Source organism: Equus quagga, chromosome 9, assembly GCF_021613505.1.
Source record: "Equus quagga isolate Etosha38 chromosome 9, UCLA_HA_Equagga_1.0, whole genome shotgun sequence".
Taxonomy (NCBI): Eukaryota; Metazoa; Chordata; class Mammalia; order Perissodactyla; family Equidae; genus Equus; species Equus quagga.
The window spans coordinates 46,247,853-46,271,854 of record NC_060275.1 but is presented as its reverse complement, the minus strand read 5'-3'; the positions used below and the strand labels follow the sequence as shown (position 1 = coordinate 46,271,854).

At 36.8% G+C, this 24,002-nt stretch overlaps 1 protein-coding gene across 1 annotated transcript in view; it reads left to right on the top strand.

Moving 5' to 3' along the window:
• TAF4B (TATA-box binding protein associated factor 4b) overlaps positions 1–24,002 on the top strand; it is a 134,992-nt gene that overhangs the window by 3,896 nt on the left and 107,094 nt on the right. The window contains exons 2-6 of the mRNA XM_046670814.1: positions 10,527–10,672; positions 11,720–11,827; positions 16,925–17,086; positions 17,189–17,311; positions 21,857–21,946. Coding sequence (XP_046526770.1) covers positions 10,527–10,672; positions 11,720–11,827; positions 16,925–17,086; positions 17,189–17,311; positions 21,857–21,946 — 629 coding nt within the window. The remainder of the gene's footprint in view (positions 1–10,526; positions 10,673–11,719; positions 11,828–16,924; positions 17,087–17,188; positions 17,312–21,856; positions 21,947–24,002) is intronic.

Sequence of the window (24,002 nt, the reverse complement as noted above, 5' to 3'; positions counted from 1 at the left end):
CAATTTTTGAATTGCTTAGTAGTCCATTCTATCGATGTACCATCATTTTTGAACCACTTTCTTATTTATAGACATTGATAATGTTTCCACTACTTTCTGCTACTACAAATGATACTATAATAAATATCTTTGTATATATATTTTTGTGCAGTTTTGTAAACATGTTTTTATAGGACAAATTGCTAGAAGTGGAATTGTTGGTTCAAATATGTATTGCCAAATTTTACCCCCAAAAGATTGTTTAAATGCATAATCAACAAAGGTAAAACTTAATTTTAAAAAGGTACCCAGGAAATCTAAGAAGTCATTTTCCAGACTTAACTGTACTTAGTGGTAAGAGAAGATGAACATATAATTAAGTGGAGAGACATAGACTTTTAATATAGAGAAATGTGGACTGGATGATAATATTATGTAGATTTGTTACTTCCTGAATAACTATGCCTCAGAGGGCTCTTGATAGCTTGAAGTCAAATAAATATATGATATATAGTAGCTAGGAAGGTTTAGTTCAGAGCCACAGAACAAGGGCTAGGTGGTGTGCTAATCAAGTCTGTAGATAACAAGAGGCTTGGAGGGAAAGTAGTGGCGTGTAGTAATGTAGGGCGGAACCTTGGCCTGGGAATCAGTGGACCTGGATTTGAATCCCAGCCCTACCTCTTAATAGTTTTGTGATCTTGGGCAAGTTTATTAACCTCATCTTCAACTTTAGTTTTCTTATGTCTAAAATGTGGACCATAACTTCTTCATAGAAGTATCATAAGGATTAAATAAAATAAACATACAGGCCTCATGTCACAGAACTCCGGGGAGCGCCATCTGTATGGAATATATGTTGTACAGCAGGAATGTCCTGAATATTTAAGGTGCCTGTATAGCATTTGGCTCTAGGTACGGTAAGGTTGCTGTTTATTTAATATATATAAGCATCCACCAGATTCTCAATAATTTAAAAGGATGGAGTTTTAAATAACCTCAGTGCCTACCCACTCCAATATTTTTTAACTAGAAAAATGATGTAGAAAATTTGGAAAACAGAAAAACTACCCTAAAATATTTTGAATGTATTTTTTAGTCTTTTTTTATGTCAACTTTATTGAGCTATAATTTTTGTTATTTAAAATAAAAAGGAATCTATTTACAGTGAGTTTTGAAAAATTTGACAAAGATGTGCAATCAAAATATAGAACATTTCACTCCCCAAAGATTTTGGTCTCTTTGGAAGAAAATATATATATGCGTCCTCTATTTTTGCATAATTGGGATTCTATCATATAATTTTTGTATCCTGCTTTTCACTTACTGTTAAATAGTGACTTTTTTTCCTTTTTTTTGAGGAAGATTAGCCCTGAGCTAAGTGCTGCCAATCCTCCTCTTTTTGCTGAGGAAGACTGACCCTGAGCTCACATGCGTGCCCATCTTCCTCTACTTTATATGTGAGATGCCTACCACAGCATGGCGTGCCAAGCGGTGCCATGTACACACCCGGGATCCAAACTGGTGAACCGCAGGCCACTGAATTGGAACGTGTGCACTTAACCACTGTGCCACCAGGCAGGCCCCAAATAGTGACAATTTTGTATGTTATGAACTCAAAAGTTTAATTTTAATGGCTGTATAATTTATTATTTAATCATTCCTCTATCCATTTAGGTTGCTTATGCTTTTTTGTTTAAAAAATTACTTCTAAATAAAAGTAAGCCAAATGTTTTTGTGTTTAGATTGTGGTGTACATCTTGATTATTTTCTTGGGACAGATAAGAATTGGAATTCCTGGATCAAGGAAATGTGGGTGTTTTATAAAGTTATTGATATAATTTTTATTTACTCATACATTTCAAATCAAATAGATTTCCAGAATTTCCTTAGATTACTCTAGGCTTAATTTTTCTCCAACAATCTTATTTTTGTAAGCTAACACGTACATATATAAAAACAACAACAAAAGAAGGTAAAAATCCTGTCAAATCTTATGGTCCTATTTTAAAAGATGAAACTTAATTGAGGTAAATAGAACCTCTGTTTTGACAAATCAACTGTGTAAATGGAGAATAGGAGAGATTACCACAGTAGTAGAATCTGGGATAAAAATTTATTGATTGATTTAATTTTTTCTTTCATTTACTCGGAATCATGGGAATAAGGGGAAGAGGGAAATTTAAGTGATTTTTAAGCTCAGTAGGGGAAACTAAGACATTTGAAAAATTAAAGGAGTTGGGCCCATGGTGCCTGAAAAAGAAAACCACTTGGAATATGTTAGTTGCCTTTAAGCATTTAAAGGACTGTCCTGTGGAAATGAAAGTAGGCTTATTTTGTGTAGTTGCACAAGGGACCCTTGCATTTGTGAATATTAATGGGAAGAACATTTTGCTTCCATATTAAGGAAGAACTCTATCTCTGGTCTGCTTGTGAAGGAGTGACACTTCTGCTCTCCACCTTCCTAACCCTGGACTTACTTGGGTAGAGGCTAGAAGGTCACCAGTCGGGCATTCATGTATAGCTATTACATTGTAATAGATGCATTCTGAAGTCTTTCTGGCTCTGAGATTTGTATGGGTCTTGTCAACTTAAACAGCAGATTCGCCTGTTGTTTTACCCTAAAAACAAATTTATTCAGGAATAGCCCCAAAAGAACTGGAAGTCAAGATGTGCATACTATGGCCAACCCTAGGCAAATCCATAGAACACAGGAGGGGAGCTTGCTTTTATAGAGAGAAAGGGGGTGTAGGGAGGAGCTGTTCTAAAGGGAAGTCCATTGGGGGAAAGGAACAGTTCAGGGGGGCAAGGGGTTCTCATTAGCTGAGCTACAGCATTTCTCATTGGCTGGGCTGTTGCTGGGTGGGGAGAGAAATCTTCCTCCAGTTGTAAAGCAGTTGTGTTTCCTGTCGGAGATGCAAGCTTGCAGTTTTGTATTATTTGGGGTAATTGACGGTATGCTAGGCGTGAGAGCTCCCACTACAGGGCTTCCTCGCTCCAAATTAGTTGAGGTTTCTCATATTCATTTCACAGTGTGCTATCCTTTCAGGGAAAGTGTTTACCAATGCTTGGAATATGGAGAAATCAGAGCCTCCATCCAGATCTGTTTGCCACCAAGATGAAGTAGGAAAGGCATCTTGGGAAATAGCAGTTCACTGGGTAGAAAAGTAGAGTATGTTAAATTGTGTACCAGATAGCGAGTGGACATGGATCACTTTACACTTTGATATCCTAATATTTTTAGAGGAAAGTTCGTCTGACACCTGATGTACAGTTATTTTCTTTGGAGATGTGTAGAATAAATAGGCAAGACTGGCTATTGTTTTATGATTGTGAATCTCAGATATTTATCAGGATTGAATTCAAAAAGACCTGGTAACTGGTCTTCAGAAAAGACTGACTAACGTTCAGCTTCCTTTATGTGTTTATAAGTGCATTTTACAGGTTGTTGCCCACTGGAATTGGGCCTTTGAGATAGATAAATACTTCGTCAGAAGAGGATCCAGAGTTCAGATGAGCTCGTTATTTTATTCTCAGTCTTGTCTATCTGCAAGTCCTCTAGTATTACCTCCTAGTGATGTTTTGAGTACTTAGTTGAAGAAAAGTTTGGATTGTGCACTTTTTAGCATTAATAACAACTGTTACTGATAACTTTAAAATACAATAATCCTCTCAAATGTATTGTTTCCTTTGATCCCTTTAACAATCTTACAAGATAGGTATTAAGTCTCTCAATTCACAAACATGGGATGCTTTTCCATTTATTTAGATCTTTACTATTTTTCAACAACTTTTTGTAGTTTCCAGAGTATTAGTTTTGTACTTACTTTGTTAAATTTATTCCTAAAGTATAGTATTCTTTTTGATGCTATTGTAAATAGAATTGTTTATTAATTTCATTTACAGTTATTTGTTGCAAGTGTATACACTTGAGTTGTGTGTATTGATCTTGTATCCTGCTGCCTACCTGAACTCGTTTACTAGTATTAATAGTTTTTTTTGTGTGTATTTGTTAAGATTTCTATATACAAGAGCAGATTATCTGTGAATAGTTTTACTTCTTTCTTTCTAATCTGGATGCCTTTTATTTCATTTTCTTGCTTAATTGCTCTGGCTAGAAGTCTCAGTACGATGTTGAATTGAAGTGATGATTGTAAGCATCCTTGTCTGAGTCCTCATTTCAGATATCTGTGTCTTGTTCCTGGTCTTAGGGAGAAAGCGTTTAGTCTTTCACCGTTAAGTATAATGTTAGCAATGAATCTTTTATAGATCCCCTTTGTCAGGTTGGAGAGGTTTCCTTTTATTCTTACTTTGTCAAGTGTTTTTCTCATGAAATAAAGGGTGTCAGGTTTTGTCAAATGCTTTTTCTTGCTTCTGTTGAGATGGTCGTGTGATTTTTGTTCTTTATTCTATTGATAGGGTGTTTTACACTAATTAATTTACGAATGTTAAACCAACCTTGCATACTGAGATAAATGTCACTTGGTTATGGAGTATAACACTTTTTGTATGATGCTGAATTCAGTTTGCTAGTAGTTTGTTGAGAATTTTTGCATCATTATTCATAAGGTATGTTGGTCTCTGGTTTTCTTGTGATATCTTTGTCTGGTATGGTATCAGGGTAATACTGACCTTACAGAATGAGGTGAGACACGTTCCCTCCTCTTCTGTGTCTTTGAAAGTTTGTGAAGGATTAGCATTAATTTTTTCCTTAGATGTTTGGTAGAATTCACCAGTAAAGCCATCTGGACCTGGGCTTTTCTTGTGTATACTTTTTTGATTACTAATTCAATCTCTTTATTTGTTAGATGTCTATTCAGGTTGCCTATTTTCTTGAGTCAGTTTCAGTAGTTTGTGTGTTTCTGGGAATTTGTCCACTTCATGTAAGTTATCTACTTTACTGGTTTACAGTTGTTCATGGTATTCCTTTATAGTCCTTCTTTGTGTAAGATTAGTTGTAATGTCTCCTCTTTCATTCCTGATTTTAGTAGTTTTGAGCCTTATCTCCTTGTTAGTCTAGATAAAGATTTGTCAGTTTTGTTGATCTTTTCAAAGAGCCAACTTTTGTTTTGATTTTTCTCAATTGTTTTTCTCTATTCTATTTACCTTTGCTCCAACCTTTTCAATTTCCTTTCTTTTGTTTGCTTCAGTTTTTATTTTGCTTTTTTTCCCTAGTGTTTTAAGATAGAAGGTTAAGTTACTGAATCTCCCTTCTTTTAACACAGGCATTTACAACTGTAAATTTCCCTCTGAACACTGCTTCAGCATTATCCCATAAATCTAGGTATGTTGTGTCTTCATTTTCACTCATCTCAAAGTATTTTCCAGTTTCCCTTGTGATTTTGTCATTGACTAACTGGCTACTTAGCAGTATGTTGTTTAATTTCTACATGTTTGTGTGTTTCCCCCAATTTCTTTTTGTCACTGTTTTCAAATTTCATTCCATTGTAGTTGGAGACCATACATTGTATGATTTCAGTCCTTTTAAATTTATTGAGATTTGTTTTATGTCTTACTATATGGTCTGTCCTGAGACTGTTCCATGCATACTTAAGAAAAATGCTGTTATTGGGTGGAGTATTCTATAGATATGTTTTAGGTCTGGTTGGTTTATAGTATTGTTCAAGTATTTGATTTTCTTGTTGATCTTCTGTCTAGTTGTCTATCCTTTATTGAAAGTGGAGTATTGGGGGCCGGCCCAGTGGCGCAGCGGTTAAGTTCGCATGTTCTGCTTCTCAGCGGCCCGGGGTTCGCCAGTTTGGATCCCAGGTGAGGACATGGCACTGCTTGGCACGCCGTGCTGTGGCAGGCATCCCACATATAAAGTAGAGGAAGATGGGCACGGATCTTAGCTCAGGGCCAGGCTTCCTCAGCAAAAAGAGGAAGACTGGCAGTAGTTAGCTCAGGGCTGGTCTTCCTCAAAAAAAAAAAAAAGTGGAGTATTGAATTCTCCCAAGTACTATTTTTGGATTGTCTGTTTTCCCCTTCATTTATGTCAGCTTTGCTTCATAGATTTTGGGCTCTGTTGTTTGGTGCACATATGTTTATAATTATTACATCATCCTGGTCCACTGGCTGTTTTATTATTGCCCTTCTTTGTCTCTAGTAACATTTTTTGGTTTTGGTCTGTTTAGTCTGATACTAGTATGGCCATTCCAGCTTTCTTATGGTTACTGTTGCATGATATATTTTTTCTGTCCTTTTACTGTCAACTTTTTTATATCTTAGAGACTAAAGTTTGTCTTCTGTAGGCAGCATATAGTTGGATCTTGTTTTTTTAATCCAGTCTAACACTTTTTGCATTTTATCGGATTATTTAATCCATTCACTTTTTTTTTTTTTTTTAGGAAGATTAGCCCTGAGATAACATCTGCCGGCAGTCCTCCTCTTTTTGCTGAGGAAGACTGGCCCTGAGCTAACATCCGTGCCCATCTTCCTCTACTTTATATGTGGGGGGCCTGCCACAGCATAGCTTGACAAGTGGTGCCATGTCTGCACCCGGGATCCGAACCGGTGAACCCTGGGCCACCAAAGCGGAACATGTGCACTTAACCGTTGTGCCACTGGGCCGACCCTCCATTCACATTTAATGTTACTGATATAGTTGGGTTTAGGTCTGCTATTCACTTTTGTTTCTATATATTTTCTCTCCTTTGTGTTCCTCTATTTCTTTTCTGCTTTTCTTTGCATTAAGTGAATATTTTTTAGTGTAACATTTTAATTCCTTTATAATTTTATATATATATATATATGTTTTCGCTGATTGCTGTAGGGCTTACAATATATGTCTTATTGAAATCCACTTCACATTTATATTATTTCCATGAGATGTAGAAACACATCTCCTATTTACCTCATATCCCTCTTCATTTTTGTGCTATTATTGCTCTACATGTTGTATCTAGATATGTTACAAACCCAACAATACCTTGTTATAATTATTACTTTGTGTAATTTTATGTCTTTTAAAGAGAGTGACAGAAGAAAAGAGAGCTAGAATATATTTATAGCGTTTGTTTTATTACCTTCTTATTTACCCTTTCTTGTTTCCCCCGTTTGTTCCTGTGGATTCGAGTTACCATCTGAGGTAATTTCCTTAGTGCAGTACAACTTTGTTCTCACCCACTTCCTTTGTTCCATTATTCACAAATAAATTACATTTCTATATGTCATAAGTCCAACAATACAATTATATACATATAATTCTATACAGTTGTTTTTTAAACCAATTTAGAGAGGAAAGCAGAAGTAATATGCATTTATACTATCAAATTACATAATTACCTTTATCAGTGCCCTTTCTTTTTTCATATGAATTCACATTACTGTCTGGGTTTACTTGTTTTCAGCTTGAAGAACTTTATTTAGTATTTCCTGTGTGGTGTGTCTGCTAGCAACCAATCCATTCGGTTTTTATCTGGGTATATCTTCATTTTGCCTTCAGTTTTAAAAGACATTTTTGGTGGATATCTGATTGTTGGTTGACACTTTTCTTTCAGCAGGTGGAATATGTCATACCACTGCCTTCTGGCCTCCATTGTTTCTGATGAGAAGGCAGCTGTTATTCCTGTTGGCAGGGAGTCTCTTGTACATAATGAGTCATTTTCTCTTGCTGCTCTCACAGTTTTCTCTATGATATATTTGGTGTGTATCTCTCTGAATTTGTCTTACTTGGAGTTTGCTGAGCTATTTGGATGTCTAGATTGTTTTTCATCAAATTTGGGAAGTTTTCAGACCTTATTTCTTTGAATATTTTTTCTGCTCTTTTATATCTCTCTCCTCTCTTTTTGGTATTATGCCCATGTTGGTGTGTTTGTCAGTGTCCCACATTTCTCTGAGGCTTTGTTCATTTTTCTTCATTCTTTTTCCTCTTTGTTCTTTGGATTGCATAATCTCTGTTGATCTGTCTTCAAGTTCACTGATCTTTCTTTTGCCTGTTCAAGTCCAGGCCCAGAGGAGTGAATTTTTCACTTCAGTTATTGTTCTGTCTAACTACAGAATTTCTTTCTTTCCTTTTTTTTTAATAATATCTATCTCTCTAGTGATATTCTGTATTTGGTGAGATCATCATTGTACTTTCTTTTACTGCTTTGAGCATGGTTTCCTGTAGTCTTTTGAACATATTTTAAATGGTTACTTTAAAGTCTGTTAGTTCTGACGTCTAGTCCCTCTCACAAGTAATGTCTGTTGCCTGCCTTTTTTCCTGTAGTGTCACATCTTTCTCTTTGCATGTTTTGTTATTCGTTCAAAATTAATATCTTTTAGCAATTCTAGATACTGGTCCCTACTCCCTTGAGTGTGTTCTTGTTGTTTGCTTCTTTATTTTTTTAATGTCTGGCAGGATTATTGTAGTGAAGCCTATTTTCCTTGCAATGGAAGCCTCTGATGTTGCTCCTTAGAGGATACAGCCTTGGGCATGAGCACAGACACCCTGGGATCACAGATATTTTAGCAGGGGCTCTTTGTCTCTTTCTCTGATTACTCTGTTAAGCTGTCTGCATCTCCTGGTATCACACCCAGCTATTAGGCTCCACTCATAGCCTGCCTATTGCCCTATTGTTTTCAACAGTGCCATAGGGCCAAATTTGCTCCATAGTCTAATCCAATTAAATTTCGGCTCCTTTTCAGGGGTAATTTTTGAGGTCATTGTTTGAGATTTGTTCTGACCCCAGGAGTGCCCTTCTTAGTTTTCTCTTTGTCAGCTTCTCACTGGTAAACTAGAGCTAGGCCTATGGCTTAGCTTGTATCTGTCATGAAGCTGCAAACTTTCTTTTAATTGTTCAATTGTATTTGAGAGTTCTCTTAGTGGTGAGCTTCTCCAGACTCTGTTTGAAATAAAGTCAGTTTCTCTGGGGACATATTTGGAGCAGGGACCAGCACTGTCACATTGCTTCTCTCTGAGTGATATCCCTGCCTTAGGAGCCAGGTACTGGGCATGGGTGGTAGCCTCTGGTCTTCTCTGCTTACCTCTCCCAGCATGAAATCTCCATCCTATGAAAGAACTAGAGGGAAGGTGATAGGGGGCCAAGTATTCTCATTGTGTCATCTCTGAGGTAGAGTCTTCCCATTTATGAGCGGGCATAGGGGAAAGAAGGCTGGAACCTCTTGGACACACTTGTCGCAAATTTGTCCTGTACAGTATGTAGCTTGGGGTGGTGGAGATGAGAAATGCTGGTGGGCTGCTTCTCCCAGGAAGATACCATAGCCCTCAGCTGGGGAGCTTGAGAGAAAGTGAGGTTCTGCATTGGCCACACTTCCTGGAGTGGAGTCTTGGTCATGCTGAGCTAAGAAGGGAGAGGGAGGGAGTAGATCGTGGTTCAGATGCCACAGATTCTTGCTGTTCTTACTGAGGGTAGTAGATCCTTTTTAATAATTGTGCAGTCTTTTTCTGTATGCCTTAGGGCAATTTCCAAAGACTTGAAATGGTTGTTTTTAAAAATAATTTCTACCAGTTCCACCTGTTATGCTGGGAAACGGGTTTGTTGAGTTCTTTATGCTGCCATTCTGGAAGTGGAACTCCAGCTATGAAGATTCTTATCTGTCCCTCCTACTGACACGGACAAGAATTTTTTTAGATTAGAAATACTGGGTTAGAGGGTATGCAAATACAAATCAATTTGGCATAATCATATAAAGTTGAATAAAGCAGTTGTACCAAATTATACTACCACTATCAAGATGTTAGAGCTCCTGTTGCTACACATTTTTCTAACACTTAATATTGTCATTGGACTTTTTAATCTTTGCCTGTCTAGGTAGATAGAAAGTGATATCTCACTGTGGTCTTAATTTACCTTTCCTGTCATTGGCATCTGTGTTTTTTTTATGCATTTTGGATATTTGTCCTTTGAGTATATGTAAAGTAAAATGGTCTCCTATTTTGTGGTTTGTCTTTTTACCTGGTGGTTTCTCTTGCTCAACAGAAGTTCTTTTAATATAGTTGAATCTATCCAACATTACTTATTTAAGAAATCCTTCCCTATACCAAATGCAGACAATTTTCTACATTGTCTAAAAGTTTAAAAGCTTTTACTTCTTACCCTTTTATCCTTAATGGTTTTTGTGTATGGCGTGAAGTTTTTCATCTTTTCCATATAGATAACTGATTGGCCCAGCCCAAATTATTGAAGAGTCTCTCATTTTCTCACTGATCTGCGGTGGCTCTTAGGAAAATTTGATATGCCATATCTGCATGAGTCTATTTCGGGGCTCTCTGTTCTCTTCTGTTGGTCAGTTTGTATAGCTTTGTGCCCTTACCATACCATCTTACTTATTGTAGCTTTCTAAATCCTTTCGTGTCATGAAGGAAAAGTGTTTTGCCTTCTTCAGGAATATTTTGGCCATATGCTTAGACTTTTAATATTTTAAATAGTTTTAAATGAAATCATTCTTCCATATTATATAAGATAATTAGTAGGCATGGAATTCAGTATGTACTAATCACTTACTCAGAGCATTTTACAGTGTTGAAAGAAATGGGAGAAGAAAATATATGATGATTATGCTTCACTTATTAGCTAAGGTCACTTTTTTTCCCTTTTTAACTATAGGAACAGTTTTGATCAAAAGTAACAGTGGTCAGTTGATGTTGGTGTCTCCTCAGCAAGCTGTAACAAGAGCCGAGACTACAAGTAACATAACTTCAAGGCCAGCTGTACCAGCGAATACTCAAACAGTCAAAATCTGTACCATGCCGGTAATATACCTTAAAGTTCTTTTCATCTTTTTTAGTTTTCCAGCTATTATCTTCATATAAATGTGTATATTTGCCAGCAAGAAATAATTGAAGAGATGATTCTGCTCAACTTTTTGAATTAAGCTACTTTCTTTTTGAATATGTTAGTTTAATCAAGATGTTTGGTTTTGTTATTTGGTAATTGCTAAAATAAAAATTCAGTCTTCATACTCAAAGGTTTTGTAGTCCTCGAGGGAAGGTTCAAAGGGCTATTTGCATCTCTAAATGGAAAGAAAACCATTCTGCTTCAGTTTTAATTTGTGGTAAAATATTAAGACTATGATTTATAGTATTCATTTTTATTCATATCTTATAGGAATTACCTTTAAGAAATTCAGAAATCTAATATTTCATTAATTTGGCATTATTAGAATGTGATTTATTTTACAAACATGCTAATCTTTCCAGGTAACTGAAGCTTATCTTGTATGCCAGAGTTAAAAAAAATATTTTTATGGGCATCTTTCTTAGGTTAAACAGAAAATGCTGATGATTTTCTTGATGAGTCAGGTTCATCCTAATGAAATATTGTTTTGTATTCTGTGTTAATACCATCTCTGCTGGTGCCCCCCCCCCCCCCCCATTTTGTGCTCTCCTAATTTGATTCTAGGTTCTCAACCAATCATTTTCTCTATTCCTACATCTGACAATGATAGCTGCTCCTTGCCTTTCTAGTTTGCTTTAACTGCTATGGGTTGAGAAGATATGTTAGCAGATTTTGTTTATAATAAGATATTAAATAAGGATCTGTATGTTTTCTATATGAGCCAAAAAGTAAAGGTCAAGATTTTAAAGCTGAAATACTGTGGTATTTATTTGTTAAATCACTTGGCCAACTGACTAGTTAAGTTCGTAATAGTAGAGAATGTGTATAAAATGCATAAGGTTATAAAGCCACTTTTAGCAAAGAAGTTTGCTATGGTAAAGTGGTTTAATGTTTGCTGTGGTACTGATTGATTTTAAATTCCTAATGTTGATGTCTCCATATTATTTGCCCCCCAACCCCAGAATTCTAGTTCACAGTTAATCAAGAAAGTGGCAGTCGCACCTGTTAAAAAATTGACACAAATAGCAACTACTGTAGTAACCACTGTTCCGAAGCCTTCCTCAGTACAAGTAAGTTGTGACTGACCTGGGGCCATATGTGCACTGGTTATTCTCTCATCTTTCTTTATTATTTAACCCTTTCATGCCGGATGTGTAAGTTGCTGACTGTGACATTGAAGAGAGCATTTCAGTGATATATGATGACTCTTACCAAACTGAGAACTGTTGGAGGTATGGGAAACAGATAAACATGGTGTAAATTCTTGGGGTACCAGTTTTACTTACATATGTTAAAATGATACGCAGTGCGTCTAATAGCCATGTGTTGCAATGTCTAGAAGCAGGAGCTGGGACAGAATTTTGGTGTATGGGATATTTATTAGGGATCCATACCTGTGGAAGGGAAGGAGAGTAAGTAAGAGTTTGCACTAGTAAACTAAGTAAGAGTAGTAAGTAAGTAAGAGTAGGCCCAGTAAAGACTGAGCCAATCTGATGGACAACTTTGGAACAAATATGCTCTGTCAGAGTTGTCCCACTGTGTGCCAACATAATCAGTCTGGCCTTAATTCCTCCTCTGTGGTCAGGGGTTGGATGTGGACTCCCCAGAGAGAGCTGTGCTCTTGGGCAAGGTAATTCTCTGCAGCTGAGGCAAATCCTGAAGGAACTGACAACTGGAGGCTAAGAGCACTGCCAACAGCTAAGACAACACAAATCTCTCCTTGTGATGGTATATCACAGTCTCCTCCTTGCATCATTGGGATCTACTTCCTCCTACATGTTGGAGACCAGCTGTTCTGGGATTCCAGTGGGTTTCTTCCTTGGGGAAACAAAGAAGAGAAGGTTAGTAGGATGAACTACAGTCCCCCCTGCTGCAGCTGATACTCATCATCTTGCTCCTCCACTATCCATTCTAGATTCTCCTCACCCTCAACTACCAACTCTACTGGTCTTGGTAGCTTAACTGGTAGGGTGACCAGACCTTCATCCTTGAGGGATCTGAGGTCCTAATCACCATGCCCTTTTGAGTCAAGAGTTGCTATACTTGTCTATGTATCATCACAATTGGGAAAGAAAATATGAAGAGACACTTAAAAGTGGATCACCTGGATTTATCATATATACTCCTCTTGGCCTCCATTTTGTAATAGCAACCTACCAGTTCCAGAGGTCAGGTCAATTACCTCTGTCTTGATAATGACCCTTCTCTTTACTGCTGGTCTCTGGACACAAGGAACCTGAAGTGCCCAGGAGGCAGCTATAGGGTCTAGTTTATAGGGACTCTTGCTCTGTCCTTTGGTGAAAGTGTGCCCTCTGTGGGCAGAAGTGGGAAGCACAGTCTCCCAGTGGGTCTTTGGGAGTGATGGTAAGTGGATTCATTTATCCTTTTACAGCTTGATTCCTTTGTTCTTTGTGTATTTGTCCCATCTGGGACATAGTACCACAGTAGAAGTTTTTGCTTCAGTGAGTACATTGAGTCTTAGAAGATGGAGGATGGAATTCCATCTTCCTTGAGCGTTGCCTCTGAGTTTGCCCTTCCCCTGTGCCTTCTTCAGGCTTCCCAATACTTTACTAGGCCGGTAGCTTCTGGGTCATGCTGTATGTGATACAATCAGTGGATCCTATGGTCATGGGACTACTGTCACACTTCCTTTGCTATATAGAGGGTGCATCTTCTTAGAGCATGTTATGTGAAATCCCATGCTGGTAGTTCAAACTCTCTCTTGGTGTTTGAAAACTTATTTAACCACATTGCTCCCATTCTTTTCCTCTAACAGTGATAATGAGCAGTGAATCTGATTTTAAACATAGGGGTTTTTTTTCTATTAATGGCTACCATTTATTGAGCACTTAATGTGTTTGACACTTTTTAGGGACTTTACATCTATCATCTCATTTTATCCTTGTGACTAGTCTATAAGGAAGTATTATCTCCATTTTATATGTGTGAAAACCAGTTTTGAGAGGTTAAGAAACTTGGATGATTTATGTTATATGTGGCAAAGGGGGATTTTGAGCCAAGGTCTCTGTCTGATTCCAGAAACTCTGTTCTTAATAACCTTTGTACTGATTATCTCAAACTCTAGTTGTTGTTTTCCCTTAGGATAAATTCTAAGGAGATTATTGGGCCAAAGGGTATGAATTTAGGCCTACTGATACCTACTGTTGTGTTGTAAGAAATATTCCTTAAAATGGGGTTTTTTGATGATCAGTAAGATGTGGACACAGAATAATTAAAGGCATATTAAAGTGAAAGATTTATTGTACTCACATATCCTAGAAGAGGGAGGCAGGGCACACCATACAGGGGGCCATCAGGAAGAGTACCCAGGGAGCAGGCTTAGCCAGACAGGTGGGGAGCTGAGAGAGAGGGAGGCGCTGGGGCAAGTACCTTTATTGGGCGTCAGTGTGGAGTACACAGGCAGAAGATTTGAGTGGATTTCGTTGGTGTCTTTGAATGTCACAAGGTCATAGTCAGGGGAGGGCAGGAAGGAGAATTTGTGGCAGGAACCAACCCTACCACACTGTAGTCATGGTCACCTGGAAGGGGTGCTCACAGCCTCTTTGTGGGATGTTGAGGCATGAGGAAAATATGAAGTTGTAAGAATTTACAATATAATTATATGATTTTATGAAAAGTTTTCATCATTTTAGCAGTACTTTGAGGATATCAATTTTTTCATTTTCTCTATTTCTTAAAGATTTAGCATATACAGTTATTCTAAACTGGTATGTCTGGGTTGGTTCTTTTCCTTGGATTATTTTTCCATATAAATCACTACCGTTGATATTTCCATGTGGATTGTTTATAACTTCCGAATTTAGGTCGATGCATATTTTAAGCTGGTTTGCTCCTCCGTGGTCAGCTAAGGCAGTAGAAATGATCAGACAATGAAGTTAAAGAATAATATCTGTGTCCATTTTAAGGGGTAAGGCATCTCAGTTTTAAGCATTTCTTGGAAATAAGGAGCTAGAACCTGGAAATTGGAGAAAATATAATTCTTTGTATTTGACTATAAAGGCAAATATTTGTGTTAAGAAATTTTGAAGGTGCAACATGGTCTGGTCTAGTAAACATAACAGAAGAACTAATTTGAAATCCTTGTTCAGTTTTATATTGTATTTAATGATGAAGATATAGCTTGACCCATTGTTAGGTTGGAATCTAATGGGGCAAATGGTTGGATTTAGAATTAGTATTTCTAATTAAATATGGAAAAATGCAAAGTGATTGTTCTTTCAGACAGTTATGGAAAATGACCCTCCTTGAAATGCAGTTTAGTCTGCTAACTTTGCATACAACTCATTTTATTGGCTCTGTGTGTAACTGATTTTCACAGATATATTTCGCACACACCCCAGCTCTTTCTGTTCTGTCCCACAGACGTACCTAATCAGTGCCAGTGCAGCCTTGCAAAGTGTGGAAGTACCATTGGCTGGTCTAGAATATTGAATCTAAGCCAGAGTTATGATTGAGTTTAAGATGGTCCATCCATTACTACAATGGGATTACATAGATAAAGACCAGATTATGTACCTCTCCATGCCTTTTAAGAAGTGGAATTGGCATGCAAGGTGCATGTATCTGCTAAGGTACACGTAGTGGGTATATTAGAAAGAGTTGTGAAGGACAGATTTTGCACTAGAGACAGAGTAAAACATTGACAAGGAAAGTAGAAATACCATAAGTGCTCCCTCTACTCACAAAAATAGAATACTTTTCCTGAGTTCACATTTCATTGGGCCCTATTTTGCTTCATAAGAGAGAGGAACAGTACTTCCCTGAGGAGCTCTTTCCATGAGTCCTGAAAGGGAATCAAAACCACCAGCTAAAAGTCCCAGATTAGACTTTCTTAAATAGAGTAGTTACAAAGAGTTAATGGCTGAGTATAAAATAGACTCATTGAAGAAAGAATATTTATTTACTGTACATAGCCTTAGAAATTTTGTTAAGAAATCTCCAGAAGGATTCAGGGGAAAGTGCACAGTACTTGTCCTTGGGGAGCAGGACTAAGGATAGGAATTGGGGGAGGCTTTATTTCATGACTGCCTTTAAGATCTGTTTATATTTAATAAAATGGTAGTAGTTTAGCTGCAATTTTTTATTTTACCTTTTTTGCTTAAAATTTCATTATTAGTTCTAGTCTTCATCATTAACCAGTGTTTTTCATTTCATTCCCGTTTTTACCCTCAAAACATTCTTGTTTAACATAGTCCAGTCTTTCTAAAGTGGGAAATTTTGGTATACATTCAAATTCACCTGTCTTGACTGTTACAGAAGGAAATTTTCTTGAAGGTGATAGCAACTTGAGCTTTTTGCGTTGTGTGCCTATAGAACACAAGCATTTAAATTAAAACGATGGTGCAGGGTTTAGTTTTCTGTGTGAGTTGTAAATACTATTCTCTCCGCTACTCCCTAATTTTGCTCATGTTCTGTAACTTAGTGTTTGTCTTTAAAATAAGATTGGATAAGATTGTTGCTTTATCTCAATATGGTTGTCTCAATTAGTACCCACTTGTGATTTCTTGTATTAAACTTTTTGTCCTGTAGGTGGTGCTATAATCACACCTTATTTCAATAGAGAGCGGAAGAAACAACCAAGATCTTTTTAGTCTGAAAATAAGATACGTTTTGTAAAATTGATTATGCTTACTCTCATAGTCTATGTAAAAGCAGCTTAGATTGAATATAAGATAATCAGTAGATCTCTTTACTTTTTACTTAAGAAAAGGCAGAAAATTACAGAACAGGAAATTCTATATTTTCCTATAAAGTCTTGCTATTTCAAATCCTTTTTGGAGAAGTGTTAATAATATTTTTTTGAAGACTCTGTGCCTGGCACTGTTTTTCACAAACAACCCTAGCATAGTAGATACCATTGCTATCCTTGTTTTTTATAGACAGGAATCAGAGGCTTAGCAGTATTAAGTAACTTGCCTGGAGTCAACACTCAGTTGGTGTCAATGAAAAGTAGGTAGGTTGGTGAGAATGAAATCCAGGTCTATTAGAGTCCAGAGCTCTTACAACTGTGTTACATTGCCCTGGACTAGTGGAGCATAACATAAAAGCAAAGATGTCAAGAGCCATTTGTAGGTATTAAATGAGGCACCCACTATGATGCATATCATAGTAGTATGTATCTAAATGTGTGCTACTTCTAATTTCAGTCTGTGGCTGTGCCAACCAATGTTGTCACAGTTACCCCTGTAAAGCCGTTGAATACTGTAACTACCCTGAAGCCTTCAAGTGTGGGAGCATCACCTGCCCCCTCAAATGAGCCCAGCCTCAAAGCAGAGAACTCAGCAGCTGCTCAGACTGATCTTTCTCCGGTAAGTTCTCACACCTTACGTAAATACAACTGTTTACAAATGTTCTTGAGTTCTGACTCCTAGCTAACATTCATGAGTGTTTGTTTATATTTCTGTATTCAGACAATGCTAGAAAATGTGAAGAAATGTAAGAACTTCCTTGCAATGTTAATAAAACTGGCATGTAGTGGATCACAGTCCCCAGAAATGGGGCAGAATGTGAAGAAGCTGGTGGAACAACTTTTGGTAAGTTAGTACTATAAAATCTGGCAAGTTCTGTAGGAATCTATAGAACGTATTTTAAATGAGAAATAAATATTTAAAAATACTGTTTATTTTAAATGAATTTTTTAATAAACTTTGCTTTTGCTTCTTGAAAGCTTTGTAATGATTATAAATCTTAGACAAGTAAATCTATTATATATTACTTTCTGTATGCCAGTCCTGCTTCCTTTAGCCTAAAATGGGCCATGGCGAGAATGTTGACCATTTGGTCAAACAAAAAGTCGTTATTAGAATTGCCAGTGACAGAAAGCCAGGCTATCAACAAATAATGAAATTCAGTTCTGTATGTCCAGACAGCAAACTTTGGGACCTGTGGAATTAAGTTGACCTTCTTAGGTCTCAGTTTCCTTTTCTATAAGATGAGAGGAGTAAATGTTATGATCTTTGAGGTTTACGTAAGGGCCAAGGTACTGTGTCTTTTAGCTACAAAATTACACATCCTTCGTTTCTTATATCCTCTTTCAGGTAAAATGCTTACATACATTAAAGCGGATGAAGGTGGAAATTAGCAAATATTGATGTTATATGCTTAAGAAATATGAGTATGTAACAGACAAATATAATTTGGGATTTTTTAAATTACCTAAATCTACAGACTTTTCTAACCATGTAGTTAGAATTTTTGTGTATTTTTTTTTTTTTTTAAAGATTTTATTTTTTCCTTTTTCTCCCCAAAGCCCCCCAGTACATAGTTGTATATTTTTCGTTGTGGGTCCTTCTAGTTGTGGCATGTGGGACGCTGCCTCAGCGTGGTCTGATGAGCAGTGCCATGTCCGCACCCAGGATTCGAACCAACGAAACACTGGGCCGCCGCCTGCAGCGGAGCACGCGAACTTAACCACTCGGCCACGGGGCCAGCCCAGAATTTTTGTGTATTTTTCGTATAAAAAACTTTTCTCAGCAGGAAATGTTTACACTTCAAATATTCTACAGGAAAACAAGCATACTTTGTAAATATTAAAATTCTTTGCTACTGTTTTTCATGCTGCCTCTAATTTGTTAGAAATAGAGCATAATTGAAATGGTGGGAAAACTACTTTAGATATTTAAAATTATAAGTCATGTAAATAGGTTTTTAATTTAACTTTTGAGCATCTCTTTTAAAGCAAACATTGAGCTTTTGATCTTCCATTTTCAAAGTATACTAGCTTCAAGGTATACTAGTTTTGAAAGGGGATCTCGTGGCTTGTTTCTCTGAGGTGGAATACTCTAAATGGAGAGGCATGATGAAAAGGAACATGTATCCAGTAAAACATTTAAAAATTTCCAAGTACAAAGAATTTGTGTAAATTTTCTGGACAGCTAGGAGCAGTCAAGAATTAAAGAAATATACTTTCTAGCTTAAGATCTGTTTAGAACAGCTCAGACGTTTTGGTCATAGGATACCTTTATATTCTTAAAAATTGAGGATTCCCAAAGGCATTTTGCTTTTGTGGAGTCAGGATTAAAATTGAGACATTTAAAAGAAAAATTTCAGGTGCTGGCCCCATGGCCGAGTTGTTAAGTTCCAGTGTTCCACTTCGGCCGCCCAGGGTTTCACGGTTCGAATCCTGGGCACGGACATGGCACCGCTTATCAAGCCATGCTGAGGCAGCGTCCCACATGCCACAACTAGAAGGACCCACAACTAAAATATGCAACTATGTACTGGGGGAATTTGGGGAGAAAAAAGCAGCAGAAAAAAAAATAGGCAATACCTGTTAGCTCAGATGCCAGTCTTTAAAAATAAATTAAATAAAAAGAAAAGAAAAATTTTATTTATTAATTTATTTAAAAATAACAATAAGGGGCCAGCCCTGTGGCTGAGTGGTTAAGTTCGCGCACTCCGCTGTGGTGGCCCAGGGTTTCCCTGGTTTGGATCCTGGGCACAGACATGGCACCGCTCATCAGGCCACACTGAGGTGGCATCCCATATGCCACAACTAAAAGGACCCACAACTAAAAATACACAACTATGTACCAGGGGGCTTTGGGAGAAAAAGGAAAAATTAAAAAAAGAAAAAAAATTATAAAAAGAATAAAAATAACAATAAACCCATTACATGTTAACATTAATATTTACACCCTTATCTGAGGGGGGTGCATTCCAAGAGGCACAGTGGATGCCTGAAACTGCAAATAGTAACGAACCCTGCGTATACTGTATATACATATACTACATATATATATAGGAAATATACATAGATATTTGAGGTGCGACAACAAAACTAGCACGAATTTCTTTCTTCTTCATAATTTCATGGACAGAAGATTCATTCTTACCATCAGTCTTGGCAACCTCAGCATACAATTTTTTTCTTTCCTCGTTAAGTCGAGAACTTTCACCCTTTCACCTAAAGGAAGCATTTTACGTCTTCTCTTTGGCATATCTGAATTGCCAGCGTCACTACTCTTGCGCTTTGGGACCATTATTAAGCAAAATAACGGTTACTTGAACACAAGCACTGTGATACTGCAACAGTTGATCTGATAACCTAGTCGACTACTAAGTGACTAATGGGGCAGATAGCATATATGCCATGAATATGCTGGACAAAGGGATGATTCACGTCCCAGGTGGGACAGAGCAGGACAGCACGAGATTTCATCATGCTACTCAGAGCAGCATGCAATTTCAAACTTAGGAACTGTTATTTTCTGTATTTGCCATTTAATATTTTCAGACCATGGTTGATGGCGGGTAACTGAAACTACAGAAAGTGAAGCCACGGATGGTTGGGGGGACGACTATAAATGATGAAAACCGTAGTTTCCAAAAACAAAACAGTTGAGTGAGAAGAGTGGCATTGCTTTACATTTTTGCAAATTCCTTTAATATCTGACTTAATAAAAGACAGCTGGATTCTCATATCTGCTTCTGTATTTAATCTTGTTTTGTGATGTGTTATTTTGGTTAAAGTATTTGCAGAATATCTGGCCTCATGTAGAGAAGTGGTTGGAAAAGTGAATATTTTAAGAGCTTTTCTCCACATCATTGTGGATAGTCTTTAGAGTTCACTGGTTTATCTTGCACTCTGAATGGATCTTTTACCCATATATGATTTTGGTAACAGCAAGCATTTGGTCGTTTGGAAAATATTGGTTCACTGAGTTGTACAGATCTTCTAAATGTTGACAGATTTGTTGTTTAAGATATCAAAAAAATCGTACTTGTAATCTCATCAACAGTCTCATCAAAAAATTATTTAATTACTGGTGAGCTATCAAGTTCAGGATTGTGGTTACAAATTTTCTAAAATTCTAATTTTGGGTTGAGAGCTCTAATTTTTATCATTAGCAACAAATACCGTCAGTTGTTTTCCTTACAGAGATGGGCTCTTTTTTTTGACTTTTTTGAATAAATGTCTATCAAATACCCAAGTCTGAATAACCACAGTTGGTTTGACATTGTTTCCAATAAATGAGAAAATGGAGTTAGTTCAGCTAGCAGCTCAATCTCACAGTGCTTTTCCTTGAGCCTCTTACTTTGGTCTGCAGCAGAAATGCTCTGTGTGCTTCCCATTTTGTTACACACAATATTAAAAAGATGTCTTCTGAAGGGTTGAAATTTTGAGGACATTTTAAAGTGAAACTGACTCTTTTTGGTCTTTTACCACAAGTACACAGCAATATAGGGTATGATGACATCTCTTTCAGTTTGTTGCCATTGCCTTTCTTGCCAGCAGTTTGACCCACTGCTGCTTTTGTACCATCAGTGTAAATCTCAGCACAGTGAAAAGGACCAAAAAAATTAGTATTAATGTGAAAATCATTAGACCTTTCTGAGGAGGTTTATGACTCCTGACGTTCTTAGGAGTGTAAGCTGTATGGAAGGTTCCTAAGTCCTTTGGAACAATAGTATACCTGTTATTATTGGCCTTGCAATAGCATTCTAAAAATACAATCTTACTTTGGTTAAGGTGATTTAAAAATTTAAAAAGCAGAAGAAAAAAACCCAAAGCCTCCAAACCAAATAACTTCTTATTCCCTACCTTAAGAAGTTTAAGACTCCTCTGTCTTCACTTCTTTATTGTTAACAGTAATACTATAATACCATCTATAGCTGTATTCAGCCAGCCAGCTCTTCTCTCACTTTACTTACTGGGATCTTAAAAAAAATCACCCTTAGCAGCCAGTCCTTAGCGGCAAGGCGTTGAGTTTGGCATGCTCCGCTTCAGTGGCCTGGGTTCATAGGTTCAGATCCTAGGTGCAGACCTACACCACTCATCAGCTGTGCTGTGGTGGCGACCCACATACCAAATAGAGGAAGATTGGCACAGATGTTTGCTCAGGGTGAATCTTCCTCAGCAAAAAATAAAAATAAAAAAATTCCTTTCATTCTGTATAAACAAAACATCTCTATTACTTGTTTATTCATTTCACAAGTGACATGAAAAAAATGCCCCATTTAATGATGGACTTTATCACTATTCAAAGCTTGTTATGTCTACAATCATGAATTACACCCATTTCCTCTTTTAAAATATTTGTAGAACTAAAAGTGTTCTTCTTTCTCCCATTCCTCAGGATGGAAAAATTGAAGCAGAAGAATTTACTAGACAACTGTATGTTGAACTCAAGTCTTCACCGCAGCCTCACCTAGTTCCTTTTCTTAAGGTAGAGTTGTGTGTTACTTTGAAGAAATTGTTTGGATTAGATTACTTTAAAATAATTTAAAGCCTGAATATTCAGTATAACAATGATTTAATGTGAATGTACTCACAGTGTAGGAGAAACCTCTCAGTGTTTTTGTAATCTGTGGAGCACATGCATAGTCCATGTTCTTTGGATTGGAACACATTGGGAAACCAGAAGTAACATCTCATTCATGAACATAAGTTAATGATTATATTGTTTAATGCTTGCATCCTCAAAGATTCTTGACTTTAAAAAAAAAACAGGGCCTTCTGCTTTGTTCTAATGACTCATATTCTCTTAGAAGTAATAAACCACATTGTGCCAAATTTAGTGGGAAAGCTGTTAATTTTAAAAATTAATTTATATTGTTAGGCATATGCTTCTCTAGGATTTATTGAATTAAATAGAATTTTGATGGAGAACAATAACTTTGATAACAAGAGTTTGGCTTGACAGACTGAAAAAATATATTCCTTTTGGATAATCAGAAGCTGAAAAGGAATCAAATTAAAATTTATAATATCTTTTAAGACATGAGCCTATAGGGAACAAAAGACTCATCCCATACATGCTGAAATAATGGGATGAGGAGTTGGCCCTTAGAAAAAGTTAACTGAATTGTCTAGGGAGGATGACAGAGGGTTCCTAGTGGAAGACTCCTTTTGGTTGCCTCATGAAAGAAGAGTGAGAAGGGAGATGAGGCACTGCATTTTCAGAAGGATATTAAAATAGTGGAAACTGTCCTTAGGAAGGAGACCATGTTGCTTAGGAGGGTGCCAGTCATGTGCTATGAAGTGTGGCTAAAGAAACTGAGAATCTTTTCGCTAGAGAAGACTTGGTTTGCAGAATTTAAGGTTGAAGGGTCAGCACAATCAATACCTAATATCAAATGATGAGTGCCCTGTTTTCAGATGACCCTCTTGAGTGAGAAGTTAGAGGAACTTCTTCCTTAGATCCCTTTCATTGCCAAGGTTCTGTGAGCTGTAGGTGCCCTACATGACATTGACAACTCTTTTCAATTTGTCTATATTTCATATTCACCGTGGAGGAGGAGGGAAATTAGTTAAGCACCTACTTTGTGACTGATGCTTTGCTAGATACTTTACTTTTAATTTGCATTGTTTGCACTTAATTTTCATATCAGTCTTTTGAGAATAGGTGCTAGATAGTCTGGTATTTTCTATTTTGGAGATGAGAAAACCATTTAAATTGATTCACTTTTGATCAAACTCAAAGGTCCAGAATTTAGCCGATCTGACTCTGCTTGCTAGGTAAAACTACCTTTAAGTTACCAAATATTACCATGAAGTGTTTGCACTTTGTGTCTGTTTTCTCAGGACCTATTGAGCCTTATGCGTTTTTTCTTGAGAATTTTTTTTTCCTCATCCTTGAGAGTTTTGGGGGGTTGGATGTTGCATGGAGATGAGAGATTCAGCATTTAAACTTAATTCTGGCTAGGTGATCAAGACATAATTTACCTATATGTTTTTTCTTGTTGTCTCTTTAAGTCTTATTACGTTAACATTTCTTTCCAATTGTGTTTTTCTCAGGATCCCCTCATCTTACGTTTCTAGCTTAAATTTAATTAAATTGCGTCATTCATATACTTCCAAAGCAGCTTGTTTTCTACCGTTTTTAAAGTTTGGAAAAAGATTATGAGATTTTCTGCTTCTTATTTTCCTTTGTTACTGTTTATATATATACTTGGAAACCTCTTCAGATAATAATTTCCTCAATTTGTTTTAAACCAAAAACGTAAAGGAAGTAACTAAGAGGAAGAGAAGAGGAGCAATAGTTCTCATTTCTTCTTAAAAAAAGGCAGTCTGAATTTAAGTGTCAAAACAAGGACATTTTCCAAAACAGCCCATGAACTTGCCAAAAAATAACCTACTGTCGACTTTTCCAATTTTTTTCTTACTCAAAAACAAAACCCACAAAAACCCTACAGATGAAAAGGCAGAACTTTCTGCTTTTTAGTTTGAACTGTCTTTATTCTCTCAGCAAGATGCAAAGATAGATACCAACTTAAAATCTA